Consider the following 22,889-nt stretch of genomic DNA (forward strand, 5'->3'; position numbering starts at 1 on the left):
AATAAGCAAAGGGGAGGAGTGAATGTTACAAAGAAATAACCATGAGGTTCCTTAATGGGTGATGACACAAAGGAGCATTTTTAGAATTAGGTAAAGCCAAGAAACATAGATGATGCACGCCACAAGGGATAATGCATATAATGCCACGCCTGCCACAATAAAGTGGCCTAACACACTGCTGTTGTCTGTGTGCATTTGTTATTTTTGCTGACGCCGTTCATCCTTCGGGATCCCCTGGACCTGTTGGGGCTGGACTCCGGCACCTTCCATTTTGGACAACTCCTTGGAGCACGTCTCTCCTGGCCGGACGGAATGCTGCCCAATTCACGAATCGCTTAATAAAGCCAAGTAGCTCTTTAAATTTTACCTCTTGAGTTTTGTTTTTTAATGCTCGCCACCGTGTGTTAACCGCTAGGCACTTTTCCTACATTAGTTCTTACGACCCAGAGGGGTGGGAGCAGCGTAAAGAAACTGAATGGCTTCTTGAATAAAACCGAGGTGCTTCTGCAGCGTTCGTGGGAAGGGTCCCTCCCCAATACCCAGTGTGAGAAGAGGCTCCTGGTTCTCAAAATGGCTCAGTCTTATCTCCTAGTATTTTCTTTTCCTCAGGAGCGGTGGATCAGAAGAATCCTCTGCAGATTCCTAGACCCCCCGCAAGCTTAGAGCTTCAGGAGATCTGGAGGGGAGCCTCTGAAAGCTGGTCAGTGACAGTGCGTGGAGAAACACGACTGAGGGCTCCTGTCCCCAGTTCCTGGTGTCCCCACCAGGCCAGCTTCTGAACATTCTGCTTGCCACAGTTGGGCCACACTTGGATCTTCGAGGCTTCTGTTAAGTTCCCACTGCGTGGAAGGTAGGAGCTAGAGGATTTAATTAAAGGAATATATAAAAGGAATAACGCTCTGCTAAGCAGCAGCTTCCCCGAGATCTGAATCTGGCTCTCTTTCTCTAAGGGCCGTGCTTTCTTTATTTCATGTTGCCACAATTAGGACTTCTTCCATGTAAATACGTATCTTTCCTACTTCAAATATGGAGCAGGTAATATGGTCTAATGTATAAGAGGACACAGCAGGAGGCAAGAGACCCAGCTACATTACTTCCTAAAATTCTAGAAAGGCCTAGAAACCTCACCCGGTCCCTACATGGACAGAGTATGGAAAGGTAAAAATGCAAACATCGCTGGCTTGAGTCCCAGGTTTCCGGAAGAGGCTGCAAAGGCCTAGCATCGAGCCAGAACCTCATATGCCCAGAGTTCTCAAAGTCCAGAAATGACGGGCACACACAGGGCTTCCCTGTTGACTATGAGGAACAGGAACTGTGAGCTCAGACAGATTGAAGTCAGAGGAGGGGGGAAGCTGGCCCTTAGTTACACCGCACCCGTGTGGGCCGGTGTTGTGTAGGCAGTCCATATACACCGTATCCAGGGCGGTGCCTGTGTGGGTAGGGGGGTCCTCAGTGGGCGTCCTGTGGAGGGTTTCCTGGCAGGCAGGTCTGTGATGCCTCACACGGTACAAGCAATCTTCTCTATGGCAGTAAACTTGCCATGTTTTTTTCACTTATCAAAATAACAAAAAAAAAAAAAAAAAAAAAGGAAAAGAGGACACGATCATTCTGCTTATGAACTAACACACTTAATTACACAGGTTTTCTTCTGGAAATGGGGATAATGAGGACCATGTTGTCCATCGGGGACAGCTATTGTGATGACAAGAGGCAATTTCCGAGGAGTACTTGGGGGGTGAGTACGTGTTTTATAAACATAGATGTGTGACCGGGCTCCTGGGTGGCTCAGTCGGTCAGACCCCTGACTCTTGATTTCGGCTCAGGTCACGGTCTCAGTTCATGGGATCGAGCCCCATGGTGGGTTCTGCGCTGACAGCACAGAGCCTGCTTGGGATTTTCTCTCATCCCTAAGGACTGTTGGTGGGGGGACCCCTCAAGATAAGGGAAGGCAACCTGGCTGTATGCGTACGTAACATGCCTCACGACCCTGTGACATGAGGCCACCTAATCAGACCGCGTGACTGGGTGTTACCATGTATGGGAGACAGGCAAGAAAAACATTTATAAAAGACTACACCTCACTGCACTCGGGGCTCAGCTTTTCCAGTGCGAACCCAACAGAGCGTTGCCGGCACAAAGTTCCTTCCTGGAAAGAAACGCTTTGGTGTCTCGACTCTGTGCGAACCTCGGTTCTCGTTCCACTCTTTCTCTGCCCCCGCCCTGTGCGCACTGTCTCTGTCGCTCTCTAAATAAACGTTAAAAAAAAAAAAATTTTTTTTTTAACGTTTATTTATTTTTGAGACAGAGAGAGACAGAGCATGAATGGGGGAGGGTCAGAGACAGAGGGAGACACAGAATCCGAAACAGGCTCCAGGCTCTGAGCTGTCGGCACAGAGCCTGATGCGGGGCTCGAACTCACGGACTGCGAGATCATGACCTGAGCCGAAGTCGGACGCTTAACCGACTGAGCCACCCAGGCGCCCCTCTCTAAATAAACTTAAAACACACACACACACACACACACACACACACACACACACACACATACATTCAAAACATAGATGTGTTGTTAGGTCCTGCTGCCCATCTATTGCAGCCCAACACCTGCCTTACATGGATTCCAGCTAGGTAGCACACATTAGTTTGATTGCTTTAGTAATTTAAAGAATGCAGTAAATGAGTAAGCCAAGAAACTCGGGAGTTCAGTGAGAACCGGGGACACTCAGAGGCCAGTGCACCATCTGGAATATGGACGTGTACTTTCTTGCCTCCCTAGCTCTTCAGGTCCTACCTGTAATCAATCCATTGTGCTGCCCCCAAGGCTTGAATACTTCGAGATCAGCAGCCCCTGCCCCACGCACTTTTCTCCTGGGTCACTGTTCTCATACTGATGAGGGAGCGTGGGGCAAGCTGAGGGCAGAGGACAGACTAACAGCACCCAGCGCCTCAGGTGGGATGTATGTGTGATGTTCCTCGGACTCTCCTGGCTGCCCGAGAGCAGGGGAAAGGAAAGAAAGCAAATGTCTGACTGATGGAGATCATCGTCATACAGGACAGGGGGCTCCTTCAGTTTACGGAGAACTTAGTAAACTGCAAGAAAGAGGCAATCTAGGGGCGCCTGGGGGGCTCGGTCGGTTGAGGGTCCAACTTAGGCTCAGGTCATGATCTCGCAGTTCGTGGGTTCGAGCCCCGCGTCGGGCTCTGTGCTGACAGCTCAGAGCCTGGAGCCTGCTTCAGATTCTGTGTCTCCCTCTCTTTGCCCCTTCCCCGCTCATGCTCTGTCCCTCTCTGTCTCTCAAAAATGAATAAACGTTAAAAAAAAAAAATTTTTTTCAAAAGAGGCAATCTTATCCACAGAAACCTACAGACTCCATTTCCTGAAGCCCTAATATCACCCTCACCAAGACGTAAGGGGGTTTAACTGCTGGCCATGGTGGTGTGGGAAAGAAAGGCAAATGAAAAATTAAATTCCCTTACTGCCTACAGCCCAGCTACAAGTCCTTGAAACAGGCAGAGTGACCTTCCTCTAGGAGCTCAGCTGGCTCGTTGATAACGTTGCTGGGGGGCAAAAGGGAATCTTGGCTTAACCTTAGCCTGACCCCCAGGATCCCATGAGTCTACTTTAACTAACATATAAAAACTCATTTTGGAAACCTCCTTTATCTCAACTCCCCCAGGATACATGCCGGCAATCATACTCCAAGCTTATGGCCCCTGGAATACATCTGAAGGGTCTCATGACTGAGGTTTTGCTAAACGGTAATAAATGGTGTTTTCAAGGTCCTGGAAACCTTGCTTCCAAAATGCCTTAGAGACTTACTCTGTCCCTAACCCCCCTCCCAACTTGAGGGTATATCATGAGTCACTCACCACAACCCCAGTGCAGCTCTTTCTGCCCACGGGTCCTGTCCCTGTGCTTTAACAAAATCACCTTTTTGCAGCAAAGACATCTTCAAGAATTCTTCCTTGGCCGTCGGCTCTGGACCCCACCATCACCCCAAAGCCCCATCAGTACTGTTCCTCCAGAAGTCACAAAGAAATGGCTTCACGGGCAAGGAATCTTCATTTTGCTTGGCAGTTCAGGAGTTTCCTAGGCATAAACGGTAAAGGATATCGTTTATGATAGAGGATAAAGACATGAAGGTAAAGGAAATAGAGGCATCACTAGTTTGCATTCTGTACTGAAATTGGAGCCACAACCCTCACTAAACACTAGACTAGACACTAAACCCAACCCCTGCAAGGCGAGAGGGAACTGGGTAATCACAGGATGCCAAACTGTCACCCACGGATCGCCCACTGCTGGTCACAGGGAAGAAGAGGCCGGCACGCTTTGTGAGTATAGACAGCTTTCTCCTACCATGGTGTTCTTAGGGGCTTCAGGGGAAAAATGAAGCCGGTGGAGGGCAGGGGCTCCTGGGCCAATGGAGGGCAGGGTTTCCTGGGCCAAAGGCATTTAGGAAACGTGTGAATCCGACAAGGTTAATTTTTTTCTGCAGCTCTTTTGAGAGCCTTTATGAAGCTCATGTGAACTGTGATGGCATAAAACTTAATCCATGGAGCAGTTACCAAATGTCCTTAACCAGAGAGCCCTTTGGAAGGAGCATCTCGTGGGACTGGCGGTCTAGGGGCTCCAGGCCCCGTGCCCGGCCGCCAGGGTGTGCCGATGGAAGAAACCAGACCTGCCAGTCAGGTGAACAAATCCTGCCACTTTTTATTTAGCTGCCTGCATTTGGCAAGTTTTTAAAACTGCCTAGGCCTCGGTTTTTAATCTATAAATGGAGCCAATATCGCACCAGATATGCAGTTGAGTTTCTGTGCCTACCTGCGAGCCCCCTTCTGCTGCTGCTCCGTTTTCTAATCAGTGAGGGGCTGTAAATGTTGGAGAAAGGTTGGGGGGGGGGATCTCAACTTCTCTCATACAATGGTTTGGCTCTGAGTGTGGTGAAAACACCCTGTGGGGACAAGTTGCTCTGGGAAAAAGGACTGAGGCTGCCTCCCCTTTGACCTCACGCTTCCCTGTTGGTTCTTCCTTCCAGCTGGTCTCTTGGCTTGGGGCGAGGGCCCTTGAGGGCAAAGCATCTCCTGGTGGAACCGAAACTACCCCTTCGAGCATCAGGACCGAGCTGAGCCAGCAGGACCAGCCGGGATCACTGGGAGACAAGCTGCCTTTGACCTTCACTGCCCACCTGCACAGACCCACCTCTGCCCCACGTTCTCCTCGAATACACCTGCAAGTATCTTCGGCACTTTGGAGACGGTCCTTGAGACGCCAGTCCGCCGTCTTCCGGAGCTGGCCTCCCTGAAATCAGTCCCTTTCCTGTTTCTCCATCACTCCTTTCCCTGCCTTTGGGTTTTGCCAGCAGCGAGTGGGCAGACCTGGTGTGTTTGGGGCCCTGGGCCCCGGCTACAGCCACATCCACAGAAGGGGTAGCTCACGTGACTGACTGCAGACAGTCCTTCTTCTCTGTGCAGCAGGACGGAGCGGCCACGGGATGAGCTCTTGGGCGGTGACGGCAGCAGCCTGCAAAGCCCCCTGGTCTGCTCCGAAGCTGGCCGAGACTCTACCTTTTGTGTTGATAGAAAAGGAAGCCGTGGGGAGGGCCTCCCAGTGACTAAACCCAGGACAATCTGAGTATCAGAAAGAACAAAGCCTGACTGCAGGACCCTTAAGGGAAAACCAAAGGATGTAAAGGAAGACCACAGAATGGGAGAAATTGTTGCAAGTCATATATCTGATAAGGAACTATTTATTTTTTATTTATTTATTTATTTTTTAATTTTTTTTTAACGTTTATTTATTTTTGAGACAGAGAGAGACAGAGCATGAACGGGGGAGGGTCAGAGAGAGAGAGGGAGACACAGAATCTGAAACAGGCTCCAGGATCTGAGCCGTCAGCACAGAGCCCGACGCGGGGCTCGAACCCACGGACCGCGAGATCATGACCTGAGCCGAAGTCGGACGCCTAACCGACTGAGCCACCCAGGCGCCCCATAAGGAACTATTTAAAGAATAACTTACAACCTAGTAATACAAAGACAGCCCAATTAAGTAACAAGCAAAGGACCGAATAGAGGTTTCTCCAAAGAAGACACACAAATGGCCAATAAGCTCACGAAACTTATTAGCCATCAGGGAAATGATAAAACCACCATGAGACCCCCCTTCACACTCTCCAGAAAGGCCACAGTCAAGAGAGTGGAACACAACAGGTGTCGGGCAGGATGTAGAGGGACGGGAACCCCCACTCACGGCCGCTAGGAGTGCAAAGTGGCTTGACTGCTTTGGAAAACAGCCCGGCCATCTTCCCGGGGTGAAACACGGGGTTGCCACATGACTCAGCCACCCCACCCCCAGATACACACCCAAGAGAACTGAAAACATATGTCCACACAGCACTTGTATCCAAATGCTCATAGCAGCATTGTAAATAACAGCCGAAGAGTGAAATCAACCCAAATATTGGGTCAACTGAGGAACAGATAAATAAACTGTAGAGTAGCCATGCGATGGATTATTACTCAGCAATAAAACAAAATGAAGTCCTGGCACGTGCTACGACGTGGATAGATCTAGCAAGCACAGTGCTTATGAAGGAGCCAGGCACCCGGACCTCATGCAGTATGAGGCCACGTATATGATGTGCACAGAGTGGGCTCATCCAGGGAGACAGGAAACAGACTAGCGGCCGCCTGGGGCTGCGAGGCTTGGGGCAGGGCCATGCACTCTTCTTCCGGGTGGAAACCATCCAATATTGGTCGTACAGATGGCGGGATAATTCTGTGAATGTGCTAAAAACCACTGAATTGTACATTTAAAGGCGGACATTGCATATGCGAGTTGCATCCCGGTAAAGTTATTTTAAAAAACTTAGCAACAAACAAAAACCTTAAAAAAGGCACAGAAAGAAAAGCCAACAAAATAAAAACCTGAAACTCCTTTGCCATAATTCGTGCGCCAACTCTTCCGGTAACTAAAGGGAAAGAAGCGTTTACCCATATGAACTACTTCAGACAGGCCTAGTGACGGAGGAGAGCTCTTGTCCTCAGAAGGAGTTCGGCTAATAGATACGGAAGAGTGGTGGAACGAAAAGAACACCAGTTTGCAATCCCGACTGCAGTGACGGATTCAGACAGAAGGCAGCACAGAACTCCAGTCATTTGGTAAATAAACGGGAGCTAGATCTTCCCAGGGATTGTTCGCTGTGTGAAAGGGGAAATGCAAATTTACAAGGAGGGATCCAGGAGATTCCCCTTAGCGTCACCATCAGAAGGACTGTAACTTTCTGCCTCCCGGTGTGATGCTTCAAGTAAACAGCTGGTGAAGGGTCCACCCACATCTGGAACCTGAATCCCATCAAGCCTGGAAATGCAAGGATTAAGGCATGTAATCCAGGGACACTCTCAGGAAGTAATCAAACATGTCTAGCAGGTGCAACATGCAATAGGACAGCCGGCAATGGAATCCCTCTCCCACGAGACGAGGCGTGAGGAAAAAGGAACTCGAAATATCACCGGAGCCACACGCAGGACTTGAAGTTTTTAGTGACTACATTCAAGCTGTAAAGGAAATAGGTGGGGTTAATTTTAGCGATATAGTCCGGCCGAATATCCAAAATATGATTTCAATGTGTAATCAGTATAAAATTATTATTGAAGTATTTTATTTTCATATGAAGTCCTCAAAATCTGGTGAGTATTTTACACTTATGATTCATTTCAATTCAGATGGTAAGTTTTCTTTTTTTAATTTTTTTTAGTAATCTCTATACCCAATGTGGGGCTTGAACTCAAGAGCCTGAGATCAATAGCCACGCACTCCTCTGACGAAGCCAGCCAGGCGCTCCCCAGATGCTAAATTTTCATTAGCAATATTTAATACATTTTTTTAAAATGTTTATTTATTTTTGAGAGAGAGAGAGACACAGAGTGTGAGCAGGGGAGGGGCAGAGAGAGAGAGGGAGACACAGAATCAGAAGCAGGTGCAAAGCTCTGAGCTGTCGGCACAGAGCCCGACGCGGGGCTCAAACTCACAAACCATGAGATCGTGACCTGAGCCGAAGTCGGACGCTCAACCGACTGAGCCCCCTGGGTGCCTCTTCATTAGCAATATTTGATCTGTATTTAAATTTCATAGAATTCATAGTTTAAAAATTATATTTACGTAACCAAGTTATTTCAGGCATATGGAAAAAGTTTCCAAAACTGAATCGAGTAACCCCTAAAATAATTTTCCTTTAATGTTTGGGTTCGCACTGGCAATACTGGTTAATCTTTTTTAGGAGAATTTACTTTGAAGCAAAAGCATATCAGTTGCAAAATACATCAGCTCAATGTAGGTGAACCGGCCTCCTCCCGCTTCAACTCAGTTGTGTTAGCACTGAATTCAAAGGTTCCTTACTGTGTAAACTGAGAAGCAGCCCCTCAGCTCTGGGGGTAGTGTTTGCAGTTAATTCATATAATGCTGTAAATTCCTGTTAACACGTTCTATTTATTCACGTTAGAAAAATTCGTAAAATCAGCATATGGATTTGTGTTCCAAAGATTTGGATTGCAAATACATTTCCCTACCTGCCTAGCAAGGTCACCAATAAGCTCTTTTTCCCCTGTTTTCCCCTCAAAGATTTTACTTTTCAGCAATCTCTACACCCGACGTCGGACCCGGACTTACTACCCTGAGATCCCCGATGTCAGACCCGAACTCACTACCCTGAGATCAAGAGCCACCCACTCTGCCGACTGAGCCAGCCAGTTGCCCCCGAAAAGCTCTTAAATGGTGTTGTTAAGCTTCACGTTGAGCTCTTCTATGCACACTGATATTAATGAGAAAACATAAATCCCACTCCATTTGTTGTCTGTGATTATTGAGTATTTGGCGAGAGAATCTTAAGCAGGTTCTATGCTCAGCATGGAGCCGGATGCAAGGCTCGATCCCACGACCCTGGGATCGTGACCTGAGCCCAAACCAAGAGTCAGATGCCCAACCGACTCAGATGCCCAGGGGTCCGTCCCTCGAGAAATTCTTGGACTGCAGGTAAAGGACTCTTTCGTGACTCAGCCAACAAGCACTGGCAGACATCATTCTGTTCCTTGTCCTTTCTTTCCAGGGTCTTTGAAACTGACGATGCTTCATGGTATTTGCACAATTTAAAAACTCTGTGACTTTCTTGCTAGTGTGTGCTTCAGAAGACTGAATACAATATTTTCACAATGTATCACACAATGTAACACACAAAGCCCTAAGAGGAACATCAGGGTGGGGTTTAAAATTCCAGTAAGTCCCAGTTTGCAGCTAAAATAGCTAGAGCACCGTCTGTTGTGACACACATCAGCTTGTTCACCTCTAGCCACACTCAGGACTCAAAAACACCCTCTCCCTGGGTTTATTTTTCAGGCCACGAATTGGCAACGTTTGTTTCCACATTTGAAATTCTGTTCTGTATTTTCTACGTTGTTTCATACTGCAGTTGCGTAATGTGTTTTAGATCAGCCCGTTAGGTGTTACCGTTTTTAAGCTAAATGATGTTCCATGGGGTGCTTTGGGTGGCTCAGTCGGTTGGGTTTCCGACTTCGGCTCAGGCCATGATCTCGTGGTTCGTGGGTTCGAGCCCCGCGTCGGGCTCTGTGCTGACAACTCAGAGCCTGGAGCCCGCTTTGGATTCTGTGTCTCCCTCTCTCTCTGTCCCTCCCCCGCTTGCATGCACGCTCTCTCTCTCTCTCTCTCTCAAAAATAAACATTAAAAAAAATGACGTTCCGGCAGTGGAAGATTTTGTGTCTATTCTGAGTACATAATACTGGCTGAGCATATTGTCATGAATATGAATTGTCTGTGTCAAGATCCACAGTGTGGCCCTTCCTTGCTGTGTTCCACCCGTGGTCGGTGGCTCGTTTCCCCAAGACACACGACAGATTCTCGCCTCCGATGCGCCGTGAACGTTTCCTCCTAGTCATGGCCCGGGGTCGCCTCTTGTTTTCCCTGCATGGCCCCCAGCAAGCTCCACGAGCTTTCCACGATGGTGCCTCTTGTCCGCCTGGAGCTGGCGGTGGGGAACTTGAATTCCAAGGGCTTTGTCTGGACTTCAGCAGACACACTGTCTTTTCTCTTTTTCCTTTTTTTCCCTAAATGTGATCTCAGTGCCGGAGGTGAAAATCGCCAGGTGAACCGAGGCACATCTGACCTGAACTCCCCGGGAGGGTCGTACCGTCACACGGATGAGTCAGGGACGTGAAAACACAGAGCGAGCTCAGCTCAGTTCTGTAGGCATCTTCCGCAAAGTGGGTCGAAGTTCGCCGCTCACCACGGTAGGTGTGTTTGCTTGACCTCAGAGAAACTTCCACGTGGGCCACACCGCCCAGGTCTGGAAGGCCGTCCTAGGCAGCATATCTGAAAGCTAATATTTGGCTTATCCTCATCCCGTATCCCTGGCCTTGTGCTACACATAAGAAGATGCGGTTTTACCGGATTCCCTGGCCAAACTCTAGCGCCGCTGAATGATTAACCTCAAGGGGACATTGCCTGCGGTGGCAGTAAGTTGCTCTGGATGTTTCTGCCAAGGGAACAGGACACCTCCTGGGTCCCGTGGCCTCGCACGCGGGCTGCGGGAGGCCCCTGCGCTTCTGCGAGGTCTCCCCGAGGGAAGGACCCCCGGCGGGTCCTCACGCCCGTCAGAAAGGCCCAGGCTCGAATTCGAACCCCTGACTTCAGATGCCACAGTGCACGAGTGCGTCTGCTTTCACGCAGCCCGGGTACCATGTGTTGAAATCGCTTCCCGGGGACTTTTGGGGCAGGTGGGGAGGAGGAGGAAGGGCAGTATTTCTAAGGGAGACGTGGCTCGGACCTCACGGGCCCCCCCCCCCCCCCGCCCCGCCCCGTCTCTGTGCTGTTCCCCACTCTCTTGCTGTCAGCATCGCCCACATCCATGAGATGTCCAGCGTTGTGCCTGGGGTTCAGGTCAACACAATCGGGGACTCTGCCCTGCTCGCACTCCAGTGGGAGAGGCAGGTGGGGCAGGGGGGCTGGGGGGGGGGGTAGATCTGGCAGGTCGTGCTGAGTGCCAGAGGGAGTCCCATGAGGTGACGGGGCAGGGCACAGCAGACCGGGGCTCCGGGCTCCGTCTGTCCCGCTCACAGCTGGAGGCTGTGCGAGGCGGTGGGCAGTCTGGCGCAGGTGTGTTGGGCGAGGGGTGGCCCAGCCCCCTGGCACCTCCCGGTGGCCTCAGGGTGGTTCTCCCTGACCTGCTTGGGGGAGGGGGCGAAGGGAGGGCACAGTAAGTGCCAGTCACGGATACACGCCCTGTTTTCCCCAGCAGCCGCACCCGTGGGCGACCCTCGGCCCAAACGCATTGAAAATGCACAGTTTCTGACCCAGAAACTCACGGCCAAGGGGCACGATGGGCTGAGGGTTTGTGTCCTCAGGTCCATACTTTGAAGCCCTACCCCCCTGAGGTGACGGTATTTGGAGGGGGGCCTTTGGAGGTGATTAGGTTGAGGTGAGGTCATGGAGGTGGAGCCCCTTAAAGGAAGATACTAGAACCTTCTGTGAGCCAGGAGGTGGGTCCCACCAGACAGGGATGTGCTGGCGCCCTGACCTCAGACTTTTTGGGCTCCTGAACGACAAGGAACGAAGGCTCCTTGTGTCCGCCCCAGTCAGGTGTTTTGTTAGGGCCTGAGCTGACCAAGATGGGAGGGAAGGAGACCCAGCGGCCAGTGACCCAGGATTCTCGAGTCCTGCCATGCGGTCCTACGGATGGTGCCCTGTTAGGATAGCGGTGTGGGCGATTGAGGGACGGTCACGGCACCGGGGGACCGGGGTGGGGGGGATGTCCTGGCCTGGGCAGCCGACACTGGCCCTGCAGCGAGGGGCTTTTCTGCCCTTGTTGGACTGGAGATTGTGGGAGGTAGGTGCCAGCAGCCAGCAAAACTCCCTCCCTTGGTGGCCGGGGACTCACCAGCAAAGCATTTCCTTCCTTTCTCTGTGCCCTTGGGCTCTGCGGAAGGATGCTTCCCCAGGCGACACAAATGCTCCACCTGACCCGTCAGATGCCTTGCGTAACCCACAGACCCCAGGCGTCACCTTCCAGTGATCTCAGCTGGTGAACAAGGGCACCGGGGCTCTTGCTACCCTGGGGGTGGGGGTGGGGGTGAGGAGGTGGCCCCCTGCTCGCCGGTGACAAAGGCCCAGCCCCCCAGGTGCAGAACAAGGTGAACACGGGACAGAAGGTGTCAGGCAGCTCACACCCTGGTTGGGGGGAAAGGTACATGGAATCAGACCTGGGGGAGGCGGTTGGGGCTGCCACCAGCTTCTGCTGTGACAGCTATGGTGGCCGTGTCTGTGCACTCGGGCTGTGGGGACAAACCACCACACGGGGGGGCTTAAACAACAGAGATTTCTCTGTCTCACTTCTGGAGGCTGGAGGTCCAAAGCCAAGGAGTGAGAAGGCTTGGTTTCTGTGGAGGCCTTGGTGCCTGGCGTGGACCCCCCTTCCTCCAGGGAAAGTCCTACAGGACGAGGGCCCATCCAGCGACCCCACCTTAACTGGACTGAGCTCCCACAGTCCTCCGTGGGCTGAGGAACTTGTCTGGAGGGGGACACAGTTGAACGGTGACTACCCACAACTTCTTCCTGGGCTTTACCATAACCCATTTCCTCCCCTCGCCCCTCCCCGGGGTCCCCCGTTTCTGTAGTTGGCCGTGGGTGGCACCGCGTGTCTACTCAGTTTTGGGCTATGGCCCTGGACGGGCCGGACGGGAAGGGTCACCGGCAGCGGAGCTGATGGGCTGAGGCCCGTCTGGGTTTTCTCTCCGGGGCGGGGGTGGGGGGGCGCGTTGCGCCCCCATCATTTACAAAGTGTCGTTGCCTGAGAGGCGGGCATGCGTCTGCTGTCACTGCCGCTCCCAGCACAGGGAGAAGGGCTGTAGCATCTGCAGTGGCCGCTGGCTGCAGTGTGGACGGCATAACGGGTCGGCTTTCTTGTGCTGCAGATATCTGGAAGTCTGGGAGCCAGGTGGAAAGGCGTCGTCCTCGTGAGGCGCGGAGCGGAGGGAGTTTTGTCTGGGGCGATCCAGCCTGCGGTCCCTGGCAGGCTAAGCTGGGCGGCAGGTGGCGGGTGCGGGGAGGACAGGGAGTGGGTGTGGGTGCGGGTGTAGGTGTGGGGGCAGGGGCAGGGGCAGGGGGCAGGTGCGGGGGTGGGGAGGACAGGGAGCGGGGGCGGGGGACAGGGTGGGGGCAGGGGGAGGGGCAGGGACAGGGGCAGGGGCAGGTTCTGGGTGCGTGGGCAGGGGCCTGGGGAGGGGCAGGGGCAGGTACGCGGGGGGGGGGGGGGCAGGGTATTTCTGCCAGCACCTCCCCCCCCCCGCCAGGGGGGACACTGTCTCTGGTTTCGAGGTCTCTGGCCATGCAGCTTTCCAGGCCTGCTCGGCCGCGGGCTCAAGTTACCCAATACGCTTGAATAACTCTCTTCCTGCTTATACCGGCTGGAGCGGATTCTCTTGTCTGTAACTAAGACTCCCGATCGGCACACAAATAGTCTGCGATTGAGGGTATGTTCTAGAGTCTCTGCTGTCCAACACGGGAGCCCTAGCCTCACGCGGCTGTGGGACACTTGAAACGTGGCCACTGTGGCCACAGAACTGAAGCTGAACTGTATGTCAAGTTTAAGCGTTAACAGCCCCATGTGGGCTCGTGGCCGCTCGGCAGCACAGCATAGAGTTCGGGTGCCGTGGGCCTGGAGACCGCCGAGGAGGTCGTACTGGCCAGGGTCACGGGGCGGGGTGGGGGGTGGGGTGCTGCGTCTTCGGACAGAGCTCTGAGCTGCAGCGTCCGGAGGTGACCTCGGTGGCCCAGGGCCGTGCAGACTCAGGCGCCATGCATGTGACCTGTCGGGACGGGAGGGGTGGGAGAGAGGCTTCGGATCAAAGGATCCCGGCTTCATCCCGAGGAAATGCTGTGCAGTGAGTTCAGGTGAGTGCAGGGATCCAGGAGGAGAGCCCAGTTCGGGTCTGGAGGGAGCTGCCCTGCGCCCTCTGGTGGCGGTCTGTGCCAACCGCGAGCACCCCGATGGCAGGTGCCCTGTGCCGGGCGCAGCAGCGAAGCCTTGGGAAGAAGAAAGGAGCTAATGTCATCCACCCGCCGCCCTCAATGAGGCCACCTGACCCACCTGAGGACGCCAGGCCCTATTTAGAATGTCCTATGCCCCGCAACTCCATACCTCATCTATGTGTTCATTTGCAAATACTTTTTTCTGCCAGGCGCTGTGCTGGGCTCAGAATAGAAAGAACACAGCCCAGGGGGCGCCTGGGGGGGCTCAGCAGGTTCAGCGTCCCACTGACTCTTGGTTTCCGCTCAAGTCGTGAGCTCTCTCCCTCTCTGCCCCGCCCCTGCTCAGGTGCGCATGCTCTCTCTCTTTCTCTCAAAAATAAATAAATAACTTTGAAAAGAAAGGCAGGAAGGGAGAACATACCCTCAGCGGTGTCCCAGGCAGGGGTAGAAGGACGCACCCAAGCCGAATTCCTGGCAACGTCTTCCTCGCTGTGGTAGGGACTCTGAGTAGCGACAGGGTCCAGAGAAGGTTTTAGGCATGTATTGCCTGAGCTGGCACGTGAAGGAGGGGGCAGGATTTTGTTTGCTGGACAGGCCCTGACGATGCTGAGAAACACTTGGGACCAGCATTGCACTAGCCTTGCCTACAACGTTTGGCACGAAGTAGTTGAGCCAGATGATTGGATACACATGGCTACAATGAAAGCAGGTCTGAGGTCCTTTACAATGACGGAGCTGCCTGGGCCCCTGCTGCGGGTTTGATGGCGTGCATATGACTTGCTGTGACTGTATCAGGCCCAGGTGACAGCCAGGTTTGCCTCTTCATTTTCTCCAAGGGAAACGCAGTCTTACTGAATCAGAGTTTTCCGGGAAACAGAGACAATAGGAGATATATTTCTATCTCTAGCTACATAGGTATCCCTCTATGTCTAACTGTCATCTATTTACCTACCATTTATCTATATCTCCTATGTATATATCTATCATCTATCTATCATTTATCTATATCTATCATCTATCTCTATTTATCATCTACCTATCTTCTATCATCTATCATCTATCAACCTACTATCTATTCTATCGTCTGTCTTCTGTTATCTATCTATCTGTCATCAATCTATCTATCATCTATCTATCTATCTATCTATTGAGAGGGAGAGACATTTATTTTAAGGAACTGGCTCACGCCATCGTGGGGACTAGCAAACCTGACGTACATAGAACGAGCCAGCAGGCTGGAGACTCAGGTAAGAGGTGATGTCACGGTCGGAGTCTGATGGTCAGAGACTCGGGCAGGGTCTCCATGTTGCAGTCTTGAGGAGAATTCCCTCTTCTTCGGGAAACCTCGGTCTGTGCTCTCAAGGTCTTCAGGTGAGCTGTCAGCACAGAGCCCGACGTGGGGCTCGAACCCCTGAACCATGAGGTCGCGACCCGAGCCGAAGTCGGACGCTTAACCGGCTGAGCCCCCCCCAGGCGCCCCTTATTGGCTGTTTTTTCCTCATCACGGTAAAGTGACAAACAGATACCCGGATTGGACAGACGTCACGGATGAATGCTGTTGATTTTAGATCCTGAATTATCGCCGTGCACAGGGAATGCATTAACTACACTACACAGTTCATAGCTGTGCCTTGAAAGGCTGGTAACATCTGTGGCTGAGAGGAGCCGGGGAAGCTTGAGGATGGATTTACGCTGTGAATCCCCTTCCTAACTCGAGCAGTAACCCCCTCACTCCACTCGGCTTCCCTTCTCAGCAGTCGTGCTGGGAGCCTGCTGCCTATCTTACTGCTGTTTTCTTTCTCCCTCTGCGAGGGGATTGCCTTCCCGGGGCGGGGGTGCTGCTTTGCTGCTGCCGCATCTCTAGCTCCGGGGACAGTGAGGGGCGGTGGTCCGGGCTCAGGAAGTGGTTTTTGAATTACTGAATCTCTGCCTTGAGGGATCGTCTCATTCGGTCTGATTTTTCATGCAGCGTTTACGACATCACTTCACTCTGGGTAGAAACGCTGAGAAACTGGCAACAGATGAGGTTGAACTGACGTGAAGGCAGGTGTCCTGGTCCCGGGCGAGGCTGAGCAAGCCCAGCCGGGGGGACGCGGGACGCGTGCACACCGCCCGGGGGGGGGGGGGGGCACACCTGCACCTGCTGTGGGCCTCGGACTCTGGGATCCGCCTTTGCACACAAAGTGTGCTCCTTTTACCTAGGAGGTCACGGGCCAGATGAAACGTCGGAGTCTGCCGGGGCCGAGCCCCGGCAAGCCAAGAGCCAGGCCTAAGGCTCCTTTACGACACGTGGCCTCAGCCTCTTGGTCTCAGCCTGGGTCGGTGTCCCTTAGGACGAGGGACCAGCTGAGTCTGAGAACAAATGCACAATATGCCACATGAAAGGGACCTGCAGGACCACTGCAAGTCCTTGGGTGACACTCGGGGACAGCAGACACAGAGCCGCTACTGTTGGGAGGTGAGTCCCCATGGGTCTTGTGTCTCTGTGCGTGTGTGAGCCGTCACTGGACAGTTTTCTCAAGGACGCTTGCCTGGAGGACAGGGACAGTGTCCCCCCGGGGGCCAAGGGCGGCCAGCCCTTATCGACTGGGGTTTCTCAGGTGCGGGTGCCCAGCTGTGACCTAGCCCGTCATGTGTGCCATTCTCCGTCACCACGGGGGGACCCGAGGGCAAGGGGGAAGGGCGTGGGCCTGGGGCCACGCTGTTTGCTGCGGGCTCTGACCCCGAGTCTCGGGCCTTCATCCACACACCGGAGACCGTGCCGGGCCGACTCGTCCCCAAAGCCTCCAAAACGTCACCGTTCTTGACATCCTACCTTCGCACCCAGACAAACACGCAGACTGAAGACGGCAACACAGAATCTCGCTCTGTGTGATGTGGTGGACAGGATAATGGGCCCTCAGAAGACGTCGTGTCCTGGTCCCCAGGACCCGTGAGTGTGTCGGGTGCTAATCAGCTGACCCTGAAACAGGGAGAGTATCCGCGAGTATCCACGTGCACTGAGGTCTCCAAGTGTCGTCAAAAGTGGAGGTGGGGGTGGGTGAGGGGAACGCACGGGCCTCAGCCCCCTGGGGCTGGCTCTGCGGATGGGGGAAGAGCCAGGGGCCCAGGAACGCGGGGGCCCCGGGCCGGGAAAGGCAGGGCTCTGTTCCCGAAGCCCCCCAAACTCAGTCCTCCCCCCCACCTTGACTTTGGCCCCATGACCCACCCGGGACTTCTCACCTCTGGAGCTGTAACCTCAGCTGGGAGGGAAGGCTATTTCACACCACCAGGTCTGTGCCACGGGGTCGGTGACGGGGGAGGGGGTGCGGGCATATGGTGGCCGCCTCCCCCCCCTCCCCCCCCTCCCTGCCACCGCGTAGCAGGAGGCAGAATGTTCATGCGTTTCCCGTGGGCTCGAACCCCTGGGCCGGCTCAACACTCCTGCCTGCGCAGAGAGCCCGAGGGGTTCTGGGAAGAGTTCCTGGTGCTGCTGGGGAGGCACCTCGGAAGTGGCGGCAGAAAGCTGTGTGTGTGCGCGTCTGGCTTGTGGACACGGGCCGCTCGGGAATGGACCAAACGGGAAGAAGAAATTAGGTCGGAGAGCGGCGGACAAGAGCCTAGCTTCTCGTTTTGCTTGTGTGTCAAGAACAGACAGGCGGGAGGAGGCCGGGTGGCCGTGCAGAGAACGGGGACAGCGGGGACACCCCCGGCAGCCCCCACCCCCGCGCCACCTGCCTCGCCGCCCACACAGCCGTCCACGTGTCCGGCCGGCACCCGCCCCATCACGCGGCCAGGTTCCGTGTGGAGTGCGCACACACACAGACACGCACGCACACACTTGTACAAGGCACACGTAAGACACAATCTGCTCGGGCACACGTGCACACACACAAGCCGCACGTGCACGCAGAGGAACCTGTGTGCCCCCCAGCAGCTCTCCACGCGGCCCGGACGGCCATCCAAGGGGAAGCCACCTTCCAGCCGCAGGGGCCGCAGCCGGGACAGAGCGAGGGGGCAGCAGGGGTGAGAAGCGTATCTGCCGACGATAGCTGGCAACGACACAGACAGTCCCCAAATTACCGCTCTGCTAGGAAAATATTACACTTCATAAAACTCATGTTTATTCAAAAAAATCTATTCAGAAAGTCTGGAAAGCGTAATAAATATCTGTATAGTGGCCGCCCATCTCCAACATAAAATACAAAGCGTGAACACGGGAATGACCTGTACGCACGGTCGCGGGCTTGTAAACAAAGTGCCGAGTCGGGGGCTGGGTGGGAAGCGTGCTCCACGGAGGCGACCTGCAGCGGTGCTGAGTTCCTGTCTCCCAGGTGACCCCCGGGCTCTGCGAGGCCCCGCGGGGTGCACCGCCCGGGCCCCTGCGGGGTCCTCTTCCGTTCTAGAACTTTAAGGACTCTTGGAGAGGTGAAAGGCCACAGAGCCGTTTGGAAAGAAAAACAGAGTGCAAATCAAGTTCCTCGTGTCCCGGAGAGACCCAGTCAAAAGCGTGAGGCAAAAATCCCAACGTGCGGCTTTAGGAAGAACACCATTTAATCAACAATACTGGCTAACAGGAAGCACTGTGGTCACTTCAAACGCCGGACAGTCCTCCAAGTGCACACACACGCGCACACACACACACACACACACACACACACACACACACACACAGGTCACGGACAATCTGACCTAAGGATACAGGTGAGATCTCACTCCTGCCTGAATCTGACTTGGGGCAGCATCTGGCAGAGCCCTCGCGGTGGGGGTGGGTGGGGGTGGTGAGTCAGGTGTTTCTGTCAAATGGGGGGGGATCTCCAGGTGGGACGGAACCACAGTGGGCACCCCGGAGGGACCGCAGTGGCCGGGTAGGTTTTCTGGCGACAAAGTCTGTGGTTTTGGGATCCAGAGGGGCTGTGACTCTACATATTGGGGGCGGGGGGGACAGCTATTTCGTTCTGTGTGATCTCACCGCGTGTGCGAAGCCCACGGAGCCACGCATGACGGGCGGGGGCGGGGGGTGAACCGCACAGGGAGAACTAGATATGATACCTTCCTTCGCACATGACCGCTGCTTATAAAGCACGGCCACTGGCTGTTCCGCTCAAGACTCTGACGTTAAGCTGAAAATATTGACTTCTCCAGGCTGACTTTCTGTCGGACGGTTTCAAGTATCGCCTCGTTCTGGATAAGCTGAGAAAACAGAGGTATTTGGCGGACGTTCAAGTAACGGGGGTGAGCAGGGGGGGCCCTGGGGTCTCCGCTCAGGGCACGGCTTGGGCGAGGTGAGTCTCGGGGTCCCTCTGCGGCTCTCAGAGTGAGGATGTGGGGCTGTGTGCACGGTGGCCCGGAAGAGGATGACAGGCAGGGGCGGGGGAGCCTGGGAAGCACACACGGGCCACCCCCCTCGGGCCTGCGTCCCTCGCGCATTGGCCTCCGGTGAGCTAACCAGTGAGCCAGCAAACCTCGTGCGGCGGACAGAAGGCGTGATGACCTCGGTACCTAGGAGGTCAAACCTGTGACCTAAGGGCTGTCCAGTTTTTCCTAAGTTTCTAACAGTCGATTAAAAGAATCCAGACCTAACACGAAACGGTTGAGGATCAAGTCTTTCTAGCCTTGGGGAAAAGCATTTTCTCTTGGGAAACACGAGAGATGCCTGATGAGGCTTGGCGCAAAACAGACGGGTGAACCTGTCCCCACCCTTTATGTCGTGTGGTGTCTGAGGGAAGGAGAGGGCTCGTGGAATAACGAGAGCTGCTGCAGAACGTTTACCTGTGAGGGTCTGAAAACAACCGGAGAAGGTAAGGGGTCGTGCCCAGAAGGCGACATGTGGCTCTTGTTGGGTAGTTAGCGGAGATGGGGAGGAATGAACTAGGAAACACGCCTTCTCGGTGAGACCTGCCTGAGGGCCACCGGCGCCCCGCACCCTGCCAGGGCCGCGGGGAGTCACGGCCGGCCTGGGCGCACACGCTCCCCCTCCGCCTGGGCAGTGGTGTCCAGCCTGTCCTGGCCTTCCTGAGCAAGGGGCGCCCAGCCCCGCGCTCCATGCCGCGCCCCTCCTGTGCGCACGCACCCCAAGGGAAACGTAAGACGTCACTGAAGAACAGAAACACAAATGCGACACAAAAGCACAGCTTCCACAAAGTGCACGGTAGCCCTGGAAATGCCTCCTTCCGCCCCCTCCAGGCCCCCGCGTGGCGGCCCGGCCTCCGGGCTCCCCTCTGGCTCCCTCCCTCCAGCTCAGGGTTGCCGGCACCCCGGGAGGGGAGGGGGTCTCCCGTGGGCCAGAGAGAGGAAAGCAGACAGAGAAACCGGTGCTTTGGGCGAGCACGGGGGGCTGACAGAGGGCCGTGGCCGGCTGTCGGGCCTAGAGCTCTGTCTCCGAACCTCCGGGCGGGAGCGCGGACCCCGGCCCCGCAGCCCCCGCCAGCCATCCAGCCGCGGGGGGAGCAAGGACACGGGCCGGTGTGTGTGTGTGTCGGGGGGCACAGGCTGCAGCTGGCTCCTCCCCAAGGACGTGCTGTTCTTGTGAGAAGAGGCTTCCGAGGCAAGGATGCTGCTCGCCGGTTCCGGGCCGGGCTCCCCCCGCTTTCGGGTCTGCGACCCGGGAGAGAACAGCCAACACCTCAGTCAGAGACGAGGGGGAGATGGGACAAGGGCTCTTTGGATCATGTGGAGGGGACCCGGCGCCTAGTCTTGGGTGCCACGTGCCGACCCCGTCCTTCCGGCAACAGGCGAACCAGCCAGCGCGCCCTCCCGGGCCAGTAACGAGGACGCCGGTGTCCGGGTCTGGCCAAGTCGCTGGCTCTGTAACTGGCAAAAATCTCTGTCGCTCTCGATCTAAGCCATGATCGGAAAAGACCTCCAGAGTCCGAAGGGCCTTACGGGCGATCAGCAGGGCGGTGAGCGGTGACACGAGTCGGTCCGGCTTTGCTCGGGGGGGAGGAGGCGGGAGGCCGGAGGCGGTGGGAGGTCCCGGGGCCGGATCCCATCCAGGCGGAGCGAGAGAACGTGGAATGAGCGGAGGCGCCCGGGCCCGTGGCCGGGCGGTGGTCACTCCGTGGCGCCCGTGGCGGGGGCCCAGGCCGCTGCCCGCGAGCCCGAGGACGCTCTGCAGAGCCTGCGGGTACTACAGCCTCGTGGACGTGAGTCTCTTCATGCCCCTGCGCTGCGCCAGGCTGGACGACAGCACGGGCTCCAGCCGCGGCGCCTGCGGGGTTCGGTTCAGGGCAAAGTAGGTGGCGGCCATAGCCCCCTGCAAAGCGAAAGGAAGAGGCCGGTGACCCGCTGCCCGCCCGCTCCCGAGGGGGCCCGACCCCCGGCCTCACTGAGCCCTCGTCTGCGCGCGCACGGCGGGCGCGGACGCCCTTCCTGCCGGACCCTGGGGCACGGGGCGCGACGTGCTCACTGCAGGGTCCACGTGCACTGGGGCCTCGTGAATAACGCGTCCGTCCGCCGCCCCGCGCCAGTCCCGAACTCCGCCTGTGGCCTGTGACCTGGGGTATTCCGGACGCGCACGGAACCCCAGGATGGGGTCCCAGGCCCCGTGCCGCGGTACGTTGCCACACCAGCAGGGCTTTGGGAGACCCGAAACGGCTGACCCTGACGTCTGGCCGTGGTGTGGCCCCAGTCCTTCCCGAGAAGCTCTGCGCAGCCGCTGCCCAGCATGTGAGGCAGAACCTGCTCGTTCCTGCGGTGTAGACCGCCCCCCCCCCCCCCGGTCGTCTGGATGCCCCCCAGTCTATCTGGTTTGCCCAGCGGGGTGCGGGTGAATCACGACCCAGGTGGCCAGAAGCCACTGCCTTGCCGCGGTTACGTGCAATGACACGTGGCTTCCATCGGCACAGTTGTCCCGGAAGGTCAGGAGAACCAAGGCTGGGATCGCCGGATGGCAAGGGTCGAAGGAGAGACGTGAGTTAGAGGAGCGGCTATCCTGTCCACTAAAACCCTTTGATCCCTGGGGGGACACTCTCACTGCTGCCGGCCGCGTCCTGACGGCGCTCCCTCCACAGCCTCGCGTCTCTTTCGCGGGCGTCGGGACGCGCTCGCCTAGGGGGCGCAGCCAGACTCCACGTTGCGTGGGCTGTGGGACCCGTCCCAGGAAGCCGAGGGAAGCAGGTGTGGTGAACGGCGGGGTCAGCAGACGACCGCGTTGGGGCCCAGCCCGGGGCCCCCGCTCTTGTAGATAAGCTTCTACTGAAACCCAACTGCATCCATCCACCTGCGTATCGTTTCTGTGCTACGGCAGGACATCCGAGGCGTAGTGACAGAGACACCTGACTCGAAAAGCCTCAAATGTTCACAGTCTGGGCCTCTACAGACAAGTCTGCAGGCCTCTGATCCGGAATTGAGGGCTGGGGCGCCCGGGTGGCTCGGTCGGTTAAGCGACCGACTCTTGATCTCGGCTCGTGATGTCATGCTCTGTGGGATCGAGCCCCACCTTGGGCTCCGTGCTGGCAGTGTGGAGCCTGTTGGGGATTCTCTCTCTCTCTCCGCCCCTCCCCTGCTTGTGTGCTCCCACCCCCCACCCCCACCGCCAAAATAAATAAACATTAAAAAAATCATTAGAATGAAGGGCTTTGGAACCTTGAATTGGTACAGATGTAAGACTCCATCCACCTCCCTCTCTCCCTCCTTCTCTCCCACTCTCCACCCCATTTGTCTGTCTGTCTGTCTCTCTCCCACTTTCTCTCTATCTCTGTCTCCTATGCACACGGGTGCGTGCACACACACACACGCACACAATGAAGCTGTTCAGAGTTGTTCACAGACGTGGTAGCTTATTCAGAGCTTTGCATGTGCTGGCTCGTCGGTGAAGAAACGTGTGGAAGTTAAGAAATGAGGGATACGTGCTGCGCCCGTGATCGGTTC

General features: G+C 55.5%; 1 protein-coding gene across 3 annotated transcripts in view; it reads right to left on the reverse strand.

Annotated features, from left to right (window-relative positions):
• Nucleotides 1-17,994: 17,994 nt before the first annotated feature.
• Nucleotides 17,995-22,889, reverse strand: part of RPS6KA2 (ribosomal protein S6 kinase A2) — a 353,565-nt gene continuing 348,670 nt past the window's right edge. For 2 of the 3 annotated variants that reach the window (XM_042940277.1, XM_042940278.1), the window contains one exon: nucleotides 17,995-21,273. In XM_042940277.1, the coding sequence (XP_042796211.1) occupies nucleotides 21,148-21,273 (126 nt within the window). In that variant the 3' untranslated portion in view covers nucleotides 17,995-21,147. The remainder of the gene's footprint in view (nucleotides 21,274-22,889) is intronic. The other variant, XM_042940279.1, reaches the window with a different exon arrangement.

Source organism: Panthera leo, chromosome B2 (genome assembly GCF_018350215.1).
Source record: "Panthera leo isolate Ple1 chromosome B2, P.leo_Ple1_pat1.1, whole genome shotgun sequence".
NCBI lineage: Eukaryota > Metazoa > Chordata > Mammalia > Carnivora > Felidae > Panthera > Panthera leo.